This window comes from Nomascus leucogenys, chromosome 4, assembly GCF_006542625.1.
Source record: "Nomascus leucogenys isolate Asia chromosome 4, Asia_NLE_v1, whole genome shotgun sequence".
Taxonomy (NCBI): Eukaryota; Metazoa; Chordata; class Mammalia; order Primates; family Hylobatidae; genus Nomascus; species Nomascus leucogenys.
Window position 1 is genome coordinate 115,694,158 of NC_044384.1, and position 13,982 is coordinate 115,708,139.

Consider the following 13,982-nt stretch of genomic DNA (forward strand, 5'->3'; position numbering starts at 1 on the left):
TATTTCTTTTTAAGTCAAACTTCAAAGGAAATTTGGAGTTGGAAACCATCTAAGAGGAACTCTTTTTTGTTTTCTTTTCCTTTCTAATGTGTGATTTGAATGTAAATGTCTCAGCTGCTCTCTGCCATTTGTTGTTACTGACCATCTCTACAAAGTGATATGGAACCCCAAGCTCAGCAGGGAGGCAGAAGACCAAGGCTCTTATATTTTCTGCTTTTAGGTCAACCTGTGTACTCGAACAATTAACTAAATATCACCTGCCTCTATAACATGGGCATGCTGGTTTATTTCTCACATGCCAGTTTTTATGCGATCATCCATGATAGCATATAAAGGCAAAACTAGTAACTGTGTTTAAGTTGTTCCAATAAAATGCTTAACACATGGGCTTAAAACCAGTCATGTCTGGGTGCTTTTCCCTACACAGTTAACCTTGAGACCCAGGATAATTTATTTCACCTCCCTGAACAATAGTTTCACCTATCTGTAAAGAAGGAACACTATATTTCCCTTGCGAACTTGTGGTAGTGATTAAACTAGCCCACTAAAGATCCCGAATCAATGGGAGATATGATAATTGCTAATATTTTTGTGGCCTTAAATTTGTTTCTCGACAAGAACAAAACCATAGCAACACAGGTACTAACTTAAAAAATGGCATGAGAGCTAACTACTAAAATAAACTTAAAAAATTAAGGAATGAAATGTTTGTTCATCAGCACTTTATTTCAATATCTGAACGCTGAGAAACTCTGTTTCCAGTTAAGATATTCTCACTTCCAAGACTTCCAAAGATAGAATGATTTTAAAACTATAGTCTTTTTATAAACAAGCCATAACCTGATAACTGCTTTTCTTTCCTCTTTCCTTCCTTCCTTCCTTCCCTCCCTCCTTCTCTCTCTTTCTTTCTTTCTTTCCTTTCTTTCTTTCTCTTTCTTTCTTTTCTTTTCTTTCTCTCTCTCCTTTCTCCCTTTCTTTCTCTCTTTCTTTCTTTCTTCTTCCTTTTCTTTCTTTCTCTCTCTCCTTTCTCTCTCTCTCTTTCTTTTCCTTCCTTCCTTCCTCCCTCCCTCCCTCTTTCTTTCTTCTTTCTTTCTTTCTCTCTTTTTTCTTTCCTCTTTCTTTCTTTTTCTTTTTTGATAGGGCCTTGCTCTGTCACCTAGGCTGGAGTGCAATGGCATGATCATGGCTCACTGCAGTTTCAACCTCCCAGGCTCAAGCAATCCTCTCACCTCAGGACTTAAAACTCTACACAATGAATTTTTATAAAGTAAACTGGAGACTATACTATTGATGAAATAGGACATCTGAGTTCCCCTGAGGCAGAGTAGGGAGACATAAGTTCTTTATCCTGGTGATTTTGTACTCCTCCAAGTTGCTGGGACTACTGACAAGTACCACCATGCCTGGCTAATGAGGCAGTGCACCTATCCTGATAACTGCTCTTCCACACAGACTTGGGCTATCAATAATTCCTTCAGAAAGAAAACCATCTCCCCACTATTGGAGGTACCTGATAATGCCAGATGGGCAATAAACAAATTCTTCTGTTGGAGATATTTGTAAATTGAAGGTTTTTATTTTTCTCACAAATGTAGCTACAAATTCCAAATATCGTTTTGCAACTCCACCATTTGATTTCTCTAAACTTTCTCAACATTAGTGTTCTTTTTTTTGTTTGTTTGTTTTTTTTTTTTTTTTAGATGGCGTCTTGCTCTGTTGCCCAGGCTGGATTTGGAATGCAGTGGTGCAATCTCGACTCACTGCCACCTCTGCCTCCCAGGTTCAAGTGATTCTCCGGCCTCAGCCTCCCCATGTAGCTGGGATTACAGGCACCCGCCACCATGCCCAGCTAAATTTTATTATTTTTTAGTAGAGATGGGGTTTCACCATGTTGGTCAGGCTGGTCTCGAGTTCCTGACCTCAGGTGATCCACCTGCCTCCATCTCCCAAAGTGCTGGGATTATAGGTGTGAGCCACCACACCTGGCCCCAACATTAGTGTTCTTTATTTATAATCACCACCAACATAGGCTTCCTCTTCCACATGTTTAGGACCTTTTACCATGTGCTGATCAGATGAAGAGTACAAAATCACCAGGATAAAGAACTTACGTCTCCCTACTGTGCCACAGGGGAACTCAGGTGTCCTATTTAATCAACAGTATAGTGTCCAGTTCACTTTACAAAAATTCAGTGTGTAGAGTTTTAAGTCTTAGGAAAGATGTAGTAACTGACAGAGATTTCAATTCTGTCAAGAATGTAGGAGAAAGAAGAGAGGCTTTTTACTGCAATTAAATAAAGATTAAGAACAGTGCCAAGAAGCAAATTCGGATTAAAATCTCATTTGGCTTTAACTGACATAATTCTGTTCTCACTCTAATTTTAACCACGTGATAGCAGAGGATGTTATGACACAATCTGGTGTCATTATTAGATGAAGATGGAAGAGGGTCAGATCCCAAGACGCACAGCTGCAGGAGGCAGGAGGAAGAACAAGTTAAAACATGACTGTGGGAGGGTGACATGCTGATAGTAGCCCATAGTTTGACTTAAAGATGGAGAAGTCTTATCTTCTAGATCCTCCAGAAAATATAACTTACACAGTTATCTGAAGAGGCTCCTTCCTCTATGAGATAGTCCATCCACATAGAGTTGCTCTCACAAATGACTGCCATGTCCATTTGGAAAGTTTCTCTTAGTCTCCCTAGGCTCTACAAAAGGCCTCCCAGCTGTAGGACCCAGAGCCTCTGTGCACTCTCAAAGAGCCACTGTGTGGGCTGGTTACTTGGATTTTATTAGCAGAAGTGATTCTCTGTAAGGTTAGGGAACACCATCTGCTTTCCCAAATACTAGGTACATTCATCACTGTGGTGGAAACTGTGTTGGGATTTTAGGCCAGGTATCCAGTGTGATGGTCACAAAAACTAAGAGCCCAAAGGTCTCAGTCTGCATGTGTATACTAATGCCATCATTTCTGGGGACAATACTGTTTATGACCATTTCACTTTTCTCACCTCCTCACCCTGCACAGGCGACGTTAACTGGACTCACTTCCTTGACACCCTAGGCACTGCCTTGCTTCTATATTGAGCTTGATGCTGCTCTAGAGTGCACCCTTCTCATTACAGTGTCATTATCTCACCTTGGGGATGTCATTTTTGTGGTGATATGGGAGAATCTGACAAACCAAAGCTACCAGGTTGCCATGGAATGTAGTTGGAGCCAGTTAGGTCTCTAACTGAATGGGGGAGGGTGTTTCCACATCCCTAAAATCTCCCATTGTGTTTTATTAAAGAGTAAAAAATGTCTCATATATTGTCTCTTGCTTTGACATCCGCTAATGAAGTTAGTGAAGAGGAGAAAAAGCAATGTAGAAGTCAGTGGGGGAGGCCTAAACTTTTTTGAAAAATTTTTTGAAATCTAATTCTGTTGCCCAGTTATCATATTCATCTAACTTTCTCATCCCCTCATACAGATCTAGAGTTTATGGGTTTAGTGGATTGCAGCATGTTTTGTAACTGCGTTTCTTTGTATGATGACACCCTACCATGAGACTGAAATAATCTCTTTTAAAATTGCCACACAATGGCACCAAACCTAATAAAAATCATTATAATTAGATATCTGCATCTTTCTTCTTCTAAAGGCATTAGTAACCAAGAAGAAAACTTCCACACAGCCTCTAAACCAAGATCCTCAAGATTGTAAATTAACCCTTTAATTAACGTTAGCATAAAATAAGATCATCCAGAATGCAAGCAACACATTTCTACAGCATGTATCTAAACTGATAGCACAGTTACCACAAAATGATAAAGATAATAACATTTTCCACAAATCAGAGAAAATATTGCCAAGTGATTTTCTTAAAATAAATAGTTATTTGAAACCCTTTAGTGTCCTCAAAACACTGTAAAAGTCTAAAGTCAATTCAGAGGTCAAATATATTCTTCCCCAAACTAATACAGTGCTGAAACAAGACAAAATCTGGCTGGAAGATATAGGTTTCTCTAATTCTTCTCCCGCAGACTTTAAATAGGCCATGAGATAAACCAAAGAACACGTAGCCATCCACAATACGGGGGAATTTAATTCTTTCTCCAATCTGACAGGATGCTAGCAGTGTCAGCATCAGTATTCTTAGGATGTCTGTGATTGGTGCTAATCCTTGGCAAGAACTGCACTTTTCTCATAGCTTATAAAAATGGTACATATTGTGTATATATTACATACATGTATCTGTATACATTCCATATGCATCACATAGATTCAGTGCAGAAATCAGATCACGGAGCAGGCATCTATGAGCAGCAGCAAGGAGCACGTGCTCTTTACATGACCTACTTACAGAAGGCAGAGTCTCCCCGTCAGGCGGTCTTCAGCATGACAATTAGCAGTTTTTCCCGCAGTTTGGTCAGCAGGAATGACACAAACCTCTCCCTAGCACAAGTCACTCAGCCCTGTCGGGTTCGTGCTGCTCTTTGGATAACGGCATTCCATTAGGAGTGTGACACAGTAGGGAAAGAGACCGGTTCACTGTGAGACCTGCTACTCACTCTCGTACAGTGTATCGGCCCCCCTTCCCACTGCACAGTGGCTGCCGGGCTCTGGGCAGGAGGCATGTGGCCATCGTGAAAGTGAACCATGGAGTCAGAGTTCCACCGAGACACGCTGCATTGTCAGTAGCCTTCTTCTAAAGGCAGTATCTTTTAGCACGATATTGAAACTACCTAATTTGGTTCCCTAGCCTTAAGAACAGAGGAAGCACTCTTCAAATTGAAAAGAAAAAAAAATTAAAAGAAGGTATGAACTAGAAAGGTACGGACATGGTTGACTTTCTGCTTTAACAGAAGAAGGATCAAAAAATAATTTATGGAGACTGTTTAGCATGCATGCCAGGGATGCTAGTCTGACATATGCTTCACCTTCTTATACCTACTACTTTTCCACACAGAGTCAATCAAATGCTTTGTCATCTTCTCTGGGTAGAGGAAATGTGCTGGTTTAAATTGCCAAGCTTGGACACTCGTCCAAAGAGCACAAGATTCACCAGCAAAAATAACTGGGTTGAGAAGCAAATGGGAAACAGATTCCAAGTACCTGCTTGCTGTGCTGCCTGTGGCATCTGCTGACTCCTCGGAGCATTGTACTGAACTGGGGCCATGGGCCGGTACTGTTGCGTGGTTGAGGTAGGGTACTGACCAGATGGATAATAATATACAGGCATCTGTGGAAGAAAGGAGGAAGAAAGCAGATAATGAGAATGTAGATAATGTAAATTTTTAAACTTAAAATATGTTTTCATCTTATAATTGTGGTAGGTTGTGAAGATGGCCACCGCAAACTTCTCTCATGCCTATGTGTATGTGTGTGCTACTTCTCCCGTACAGAGGCAAAATCCATTTCCCAAACTTAAATCTGAGCTGGTTCTGTGACTTTCTTTTACCAATGCCATGAGGCAGAAATGATGTCGGAGTCTTTCAAGCCTGATCCTAAAGAAGCCTTGCAGCTTCCACGTCTGTAGGCAGGGAACCCGGCCAAGAGATAAAGAAGTCCAGACTATTCTGCTGCAGAAAAAGGCCATGTGGGGAACACAGGTACCCCCAATTGACTGGTTACCTTCCAGTTCCAGGCATGTAAGTGTAGCCCTAGTCAAGCCACCCCAGCCATATGGAGCAGAGATGAGCCATCTGTGATAAATCCTGCTCAATTGCTGACCTAGTCGTGATCATACAATGGTTGTTTTAAAACAAGACTTTTGTGTTTTTTAGATGAAACAGGAGAGAGTGGAACAGTTATCATCAACAATGAAAACCTACATTTTAAATATTATATCTAACTTGAATTGCTTTTCTGATGGAAACAGGGGTGAAACATGAAAACTGCTGATCTGTAGCCTAAAAGGCGCAGAGAATGCAATTATGAAATACGGTAGTCTATCGAAGCACATTGCAGAATGATTGGTACACACCACTATTCAAAAAGGTATGTTCAATCTAAAAGGGGAAATATGATAAAAATGTTGTTTATGCTACCTTCTTAACTTTCTTATGACTGAGAATGAATAAAATTATTCTATTGATTATGATCCAAATCAAATGTTTCGTGATCTGCTAGACTTCTTTGCCTGCCTCAGTTCATTTATTTTAAGGTCACTTTCTTACTAATCTTAGTTAATTATTTTCTATCTCTGGGCTTCTGAGTTTTCGCCTATCATATTCTCTAAAATGACAACTGAAGTACCCTAGTAGGTAAAAACATTATATACATAGAATAAAATTACAAGTCAATTATTTGAGAACTGTGATTTTCATGGTTATTTTGTTTTCTGATTTGCTCAAGTCAAATAGGAAACACTTTTCTATTTCAATATTGCTGTTCAAACATATTTTACTGCCTGAGGATAAAGTGGGAACAAAATATAACTTAATCTGTGTGAACCTGTAGCTCTGCAATTTCATGGAATCATGATGAATTATAACTGTGGCTACATAACATATGGATATTCAAGGGCAAGAGGCTGAAAGAGTCTAAAGCAATCTTGGGTCAGTATCTGGCAACTAAGTCATTGTATACATTGCTTATAGTGATTCGCTCTCACTACTTCTCTCTTTTTTGTCAGGCAGTTTATAACAATAAAAAACAAATAATTCTGGAGTAATAATAGCATTTAGCTATGCTCTGGCAAATTGTGGTGGTATTAAAGATGACTACCATTATGCATCAGACGCCTCCCAATACTAAAAATAGGAAGAACTATCATCTAATTTATTTGTCAGCATTTGTATTTACATGTCTTTTAGGAAATAGCATTTTGTTCCTTTAGAAAAGACTGTGTCTTGCTTAAATGTAAGCTCAAGAGTGTGATATCTATTCCTTGATCTCCCTTCTTATGTTCAATATAAAACACAAAATATCCTCAGGGATGAAGGAATTTATACTTAAAAATGTTCTGATGAGCACTAATGGTTACAATAAAAGTAAAGCTCCATGGAAAAAAAATTTAAACTCAATTTTTCTTGTTGTTTGTTTTGTTTTTGTTCTTTTCCCCAGACATAGCTTCTGTGATACCTTCACAAGCTGTGCTAGAGATTTGGCTACTTGCATCCAGCGCCACTCCAAGGTGGCGCTTTGGTCAGCTCTCAGGAACTGTGATCCCCAACCGGATGAAGCAAATGAGCTGTTGGTCTAACTTCATCCTCTCTTAGAGAGGATGGAAAGAAAGCCAGGTTAACAGCAATCTTTTAAAAGATCAGTATGAAAGGTTTGAAAGGAGAGTGGTGAAGGAAGAAAGGAGTAAGAATAGCCCCAAAGGACAAAAATGTATATTTTCAACCAATCATGTTAAAATATGGAGAATCCAAAAATGAGCGGATTAGAAGAGAAAAGAAAGAAGAAACTATTAAAAATATGCACTTCTCCCATTTCTTTTCTTCAAATCCCTCTTTGTCTCGTCCATGTGCTTTTCCAGTGGGCATTTAGGAAGCACACATGATAAGTCAGATGAAATCAACCTTTACATTTATTAAATAGATGCATTTTCTGCAGAAATTTAACATATTTCCACATACGGTTGTGGGCTGAATCTGAACTAAGTTATTTTCATATTTCCATAGTTGGGTAATCAGATTTTAAAATGTTTACTAAATTGAAAGTTACTGTGGGTTATAGCCTATACCTTTATCTGTGATTCTTCAAAAAGAAGTTCATAAATGTCTAGACTGATTATGAACCATGGACACCCATTTTATCTCCCTCTCTTTCTATCTTTTTTAAAATCTATTAAAGAAGGAATGAAAATATTTCTGTCACAGACACAACAGGGCTTATGGATTGCTTTTGTTTCTGCAGCGGATTAATATTGAAATCCCTTCAGTGAAGAAAGACTTTCCTATTAAAATATTTATTTATTTATTTATTTATTTATTTATATATTCATTCATTCATTCATTTATTTCATTTTCTGAGATAGGGTCTTGCATTGTTTCCTAGGCTGGAGTGTACAGATATCATCATGACTCACTGTAGCCTTGACATCCCAGGCTCAAGCGATTCTCCCACCTCAGCCTCCCAAATAGGTAGGACCACAAGAACGTGCCACCACACCCAGCTATTTTTTTTTTTGTAATTCGTTGCAGAGATGAAGTCTCCCTATATTGTCCAGGCTGGTCTCAAACTCCCAGGCTCAAGTAGTCCTTTTGCCTCAGCCCCCAAAGTGCTGGGGTTAAAGGTCTGAGCCACCAAGCCTGGCTAATTTTCATTTATTTATTTATTTTTTTAAAGATCTTTAATTAAACATTCTGCTTACATTTTGTTTGACAGCAGAAATTACTAAGGACACTTAAATGCTTTTTAGGCCAAAAGAGATAAATTATTTTTCCCAATAATTAAGCTTGAAGTTATTAATTTATTGGTAAAAATATTAATACCTTAATGAAGCCCTTTCTCCTGTAACTTAAATGTATTTTACACATCTTTTAAGATCCCATTTCTGAAGAGATATTACAGAGAAGGCAACTGAAGATGAACTATTAATTAATCACTCAAAATAAAATGAACAATTTAGTGACAATTATTTCATGGTAGAGGGTTTTGTGTGGCTTGAAAAGAAAATAATTTATTCAAGATGTTAAGGCAGTGAAACAAATGATAAGAAGGTGACACTGCACTTTAAACAGCTCATCCAATGCAATACTTCATAATTAGGATGGAATTTTCTTGGAATCTGTGTGCCTTGAAAATGGACCAGAAAATGCCTCTGTGCATTTTATATCTTGACAGTAATCACTTCCAATATTCTGCAACGGATACCCAAGAGAGCACCAGAGATGTTTGGTGGTGAACAGTAACACATAATCAGTCTTTGAGAAGACAGTAAAAATCAGTGATCTGTGGTGTCTTACATGCTCAAGTCAATTAAATATGATTAATGGCTACCTGTGAGAGACGTGTGAGCTCTGCTTCCCCTTAGGGAGGGAAAAGGACCATGGATATCAGCTTACCTTCCTCCTTTATATTCATAGAGGAGCTCCTGCCTGGAGCAGCAGATTAGCCCCAGAAAATTAGCTTGAGAATTGATAAGAAAGGAAAGAATGCATTTTTGGAGCAGCAGCAAGAGAGTGTAGAAAGTCCCCTAGGTGCAGACCCTTCCCTTCCCCAAGGCTTTTCCTTCCTGGGCAATCCCCTGAGCTGGATATCACATGGGAGGGAATGCTTTCTTATGGTCTCTGTACCAGCAGCCTGGAAAATGGGATATTCCCCTGTTGTTTTCATGGGCAGTTGGATCAGTTTCATTCAACTCACTTTCTGAGCCCTATAACTTTGAACAACTGATGCACGAAAAAATATACTACTTCCTGTTCGTGAGGAATATTAATATAGACTAGAAAGGGAAGAGGGATTGAATCTGGTTATTTTCTACATAGAAAGATAAAGGTCAAAATGCATCAGAAATCAGCTATAGGTCACAGGCATGAGGAAGCACACCTACCTGTGCAGGCGGAGGCTGTTGCACAAATCCCTGTGGTGAGGGAGGGGGCTGGAGGACCTGCTGGGAGATGGGAGGGCCAGAGCCTGAGAATCCTCCTGTAGGAAGCTGCTGGCCCGTAGAGGCGATGACATAGCTGGGCTGCTGGGCCGGCTGTGGCATAAGGGAGGGCGGGTAGACAGGACCTGATGGGGGTTCAGGAGTCTCTCCCGAGGACTGCCGGCTCAGGGTCATCTGGCCAAACTGTGTTGCCACATCATCTCTCTGCAAGTCATGGAAATAAATGAGGGAATTCACAGGATCAGCTTGGTAATAAGAGAGGCACTGTGAGGCAGACACAGGACATACTCTTGGAGTTGTGGGAGAGACAGGAAGTACAATTTGGAAAAAATAAAATAAAATAATTCTTCGGCCACAACATAACAAGAGAACACAACATGACAAATCAGGTTTTAATCATCCCAAGAGTCAGAGATGACAAAAATTTTGATCCAAATATTTCTCTTTCAATGGAAACAAATTATTATTTTTCCACTGAAAGCACGGGCTCCTCAGGATGGTGTTGCACACAAGGAAGGCTTGATGTTCTGTCCTGAAGGGTCAGCTTGTCTTCCCAGCAGAAACCGCAGAATTTGCCTCTGGAGAACACCCATAAGGCAGAACCAACCATACTCATCACCCCCGGTGCTGTTGCAAAGATGGAGCCAGGACCAGTATCACCCACAGGCTGGGTGGGATTATATTACTATATGAGGGAGTATTTATTCACTGGCCTGATCTGAAATTTAGAAGCAATGCTCATCCTTTAAGCAGTTGCTCAAAATGACCTAGTGACTTGAGGGAAAAATGAAAGAAAATTGGGAGATTGGAATCGCGGGGACACCTACATCAGGAGCATAGGGTGATAATGGTTCCTATCCCAACACCATCTTTGAGATCTTTCCCGAACCCTCATGCAAAGTTCCTGTATCTCTCTGTTCCTGATTTCTAACTCTGAAGGCATTCAGTTCCTTCTTAGCTGGTATACTCTGAAAAGGGTACCAGACCACAGAAGCACTCAGCATGGGACAGACAGATGACAGAAAGGAAACCATTGTTTTGCAGAGATGGGCTGTAATGTTCAGAAATCAGACATTCACACATAGCCCCTCACAGTCAGCCCAGGACACCCACCCAGTGTCAGCCAGTGGCACACAAAAAAGTAGTAAAATCAGAGAATGTGCTCTCCTAGGGGAACAAGTCATATACACATAATACAGTACCATGGGAAAGTGCTGCGTTGGAGACACAGGTAGGAGGTGCTGGGGAGGAAAAGAGACTGCTGGATATTGCACTGACTGGGAGGAAGCCTGCAGCCCCTGGACAGACTGGAGGAAAGAAACAATTGATCAGGTGACAGAAAAGCACTGGGGTTGAAATCTCACAAGATGCACACCATTGTCCTTCATAGGCTCTCTAGATTCAGTGCACTCCAGGGAGGGGAACTAGCCACCGAAGAAAAGTCAAGGCTCTGAAAGACCAGAGCCAGACACACTTGAGAGAGGCTCATTTGCACTTAGTGATTATTTCTTTAAGAAGTTACTGATGTAAGTTTGATATTGTTGGTTAGATCCTCTGGGTCTGAAAATACTGCCCCAAAACAAATAAGTAATATCAAGAATTTAAAATGAGTCTCACTCTAGCAGCCTACCTGAAACACTTCAGGTTTCTATGGACACATCTATGTGTCTTCCTAGCAAAGGCGGGCGGCTCCGCATCTCTCTAAGAGGAGTATGTAGGAACAGCCAGTCCTTGGAATTGACTGATTTCTGTTCTTCCCATTGATGAAGAATTCAATATTGACTCTTTGCAGACATGAGCATTTGATCTGTGACGGGAATGGTGGAGGAAGATGACGCAAAGACCTAGAGTTCAGTCTCTGAGAGAGGCTCCTCCATACATTTAAAAAAAGGACATTTAGACCTAAGAAAAAATCATTTATTCTCCCTACTTTCATGCCTTCAACCTGCAAGTTATTGGATGGGGCACTCATCTCTATCTAAACTAAAGGATTCGGATAAAATCCTGTCAATCTGCAAAGAACTCTACGCTGCCAGGTTTTATTTGTGAGGCTTGAGTGTAAAATATACCCTTCTCCCTGATTCTCTGCTGCTCTGAGGACTATGCAGCCTTCACCTCAGGGTACTTGTCTTCCCTGCCTTCCAACCAGCCCCCTACCTGAGTGACCAGAGGGCCTGCCATCTGTGGCTGCGGTGGCTGGACCTGCTGCTGGGGCTGCGGGGAGGGCTGCTGCTGTGGCGGCTGCTGCTGGGACTGCCCCACCATGGCGCTTCGCAGGGGCTGCTGACTGGTGGGTGGGTTGTATATTGCAGGAGTTCCATCGGGATTCACAAAGGGCTGGCCTGCAATGGAATCAGAGCTTAGTCCAGGTAAGCTTCTCCATCTCTCCTTTGACATAAAGAACCACTCTGTTAGATACTCAAAAAGTAACCTAAAGTAAAGGGGCAGGGCAGTGGAAATCTAAGACCCCAAAACCTTCACCAGTGTGAAGGCCTTACTGTTTGTGACCCTTCGCTTAAGCTAGGTGACAGTGGGAGCCCATAGCAATTTAGGAAGCAGCAAATAAATCAACCACCTTCAGGGAGCTTTGCCAAAGTTAAATGTATCTGTGGATGGAGGTACCCAGTGGAGAGGCTTGTGGAGAAGCAATCTTCACAAAGCTAGATGTTTTGCTGCACTGCACCTCACAGCCATTAGTGAGATAACATACACTGAAGGATAACGGCTGCTTTCCAGTTACACACCTCCGGCTACATTCAGTCACAAGTTATTTACCAATACATTTATTTTGCTGCTACTAAGCCTTGTCGCCGATTCAGAATCATTATCAGTTCTTCCAATAAATATACAATGTAACATAACATATCCATTCACTCATTTCCCGAAATAGACATAAGCAAGGGTACCCGGGGTTTTAGATTTTAAAAGTAGTACATCACAGAATCACCTTGTAATGGAAAAGCTAATACATATGCTCTTGCCTTATGAAATAATGGCATGGTTTACTATTATTAATACTGCTATTCATCATAGTATTGCTTTGTCTTTGAGGAGTATTTTATAGTTTACGAAATAGCATCATTTGAGCCTCATCACAATTCCCGTGAGGAAGAAAGGTATCGTTTCTCTGTTTTTCAGAAGAGAAAATGAAGATCCATTCCTGGAAAAATTATGGGAATAGAAAGCTGAAAGAAGAAGAGAAAAGTGCAGTAAAGCAGGGTGTGTGGGGGCGTAAAGGAGAGAACAAACCGATTTTCTATGTGGCAAGCACAGTAACAGGCACCTTACATGTATGATCTTAGCTCTCCTAACAACCTGCAGATGTATGTTCTCATTTCCACTCTAAAGAAATTAGGACTCAGGGGGACCAAGCAACTTATTCAGAAATATAAAAAACAGTAAGTGAGAGAACTAGAAAATGACCCTGGTCAGTAAGACTTCAAAGTCTATTCACTTTCCATTATGCCAAATAACTGAAGTGAATTATCCAATTTTACGTAATGAGTACATGGAACAACTGGGTAATGATGAAAAAAAAATGTGTCGTAACTGAGAATTATGAATCAATGAATGAGAAGTCAGATGAGGTGAAGGACATGTTTCAAGGTGAAGTAACACCCAGTATTGGCAGATAAATAATGAGAAGCATCAGAACATGAGGAAACGGATTGGCAAACTGTTCATGGAACTACTTGTGAGTCTTTTCTTCCCTTTTCAGTAAATCCTGTAACCCTATTGGAAAAGGAGCAGTGGGAATATTTGTTTACAAGCTGAAGTCACAGAAATATTCTCTAGGAACCTGAGCAAAATACCTAGAGAGTATGGGGTTCCCAGGATGGGGTTGATATTTCAGTGGAAGATCCTCCTTATCTTGGCATAAGGGAGATGGTGAGGCATGTTAAGGCATAACATGCTGAGCTCTGCCCTAGCACATATTCTAAAGCATCTCAGTCCATACATTGTTCTGATACACAAGGCTTGCATGAGCATTCTTATCCAGGGTAAGAAGCGTGTGATGGCAGAGGAAAGAACAACAGCCTTACTCTTCAACAATATAAATAAAGAACAACCAAGGACCATCAGTCATATGAGAAAAATTTGCAACAAAAGGGAGCAAGGGCCGGGCATGGTGGCTCATGCCTATAATCCCAGCACTTTGGGAGGTCAAGGTGGGTAGATTACTTGAGCTCAGAAGTTCAAGACCAGCCTGGGCAACTGGGCGAAACTTTTGTCTCTAAAAAAAATACGAAAAATTAGCTGGACATGGTGGTGCACACCTGTGGTTCCACAGGAGGCTGAGTGGGGAGGATCACTGCATCCCAGGAGGGAGGTTGCTGTGAGCCAAGATTGTGCCACTGCACTCCAGCCTGGGTGACAGAGTGAGACCCTGTCTTAAAAAGAAAAAAAAAAAAAGGAAGACAGACAGGTAAAGAATT

General features: G+C 40.7%; 1 protein-coding gene across 19 annotated transcripts in view; it reads right to left on the minus strand.

The window, feature by feature from the left end:
• ARPP21 (cAMP regulated phosphoprotein 21) overlaps positions 1-13,982 on the minus strand; it is a 157,433-nt gene that overhangs the window by 45,822 nt on the left and 97,629 nt on the right. For 17 of the 19 annotated variants that reach the window (XM_030812157.1, XM_030812153.1, XM_030812152.1 and 14 more), the window contains 4 exons: positions 11,704-11,888; positions 10,749-10,853; positions 9,490-9,750; positions 5,100-5,226 (listed from right to left, as the gene is read on the minus strand). In XM_030812157.1, coding sequence (XP_030668017.1) covers positions 5,100-5,226; positions 9,490-9,750; positions 10,749-10,853; positions 11,704-11,888 — 678 coding nt within the window. The remainder of the gene's footprint in view (positions 1-5,099; positions 5,227-9,489; positions 9,751-10,748; positions 10,854-11,703; positions 11,889-13,982) is intronic. The other 2 variants (XM_030812168.1, XM_030812166.1) reach the window with 1 other exon arrangement.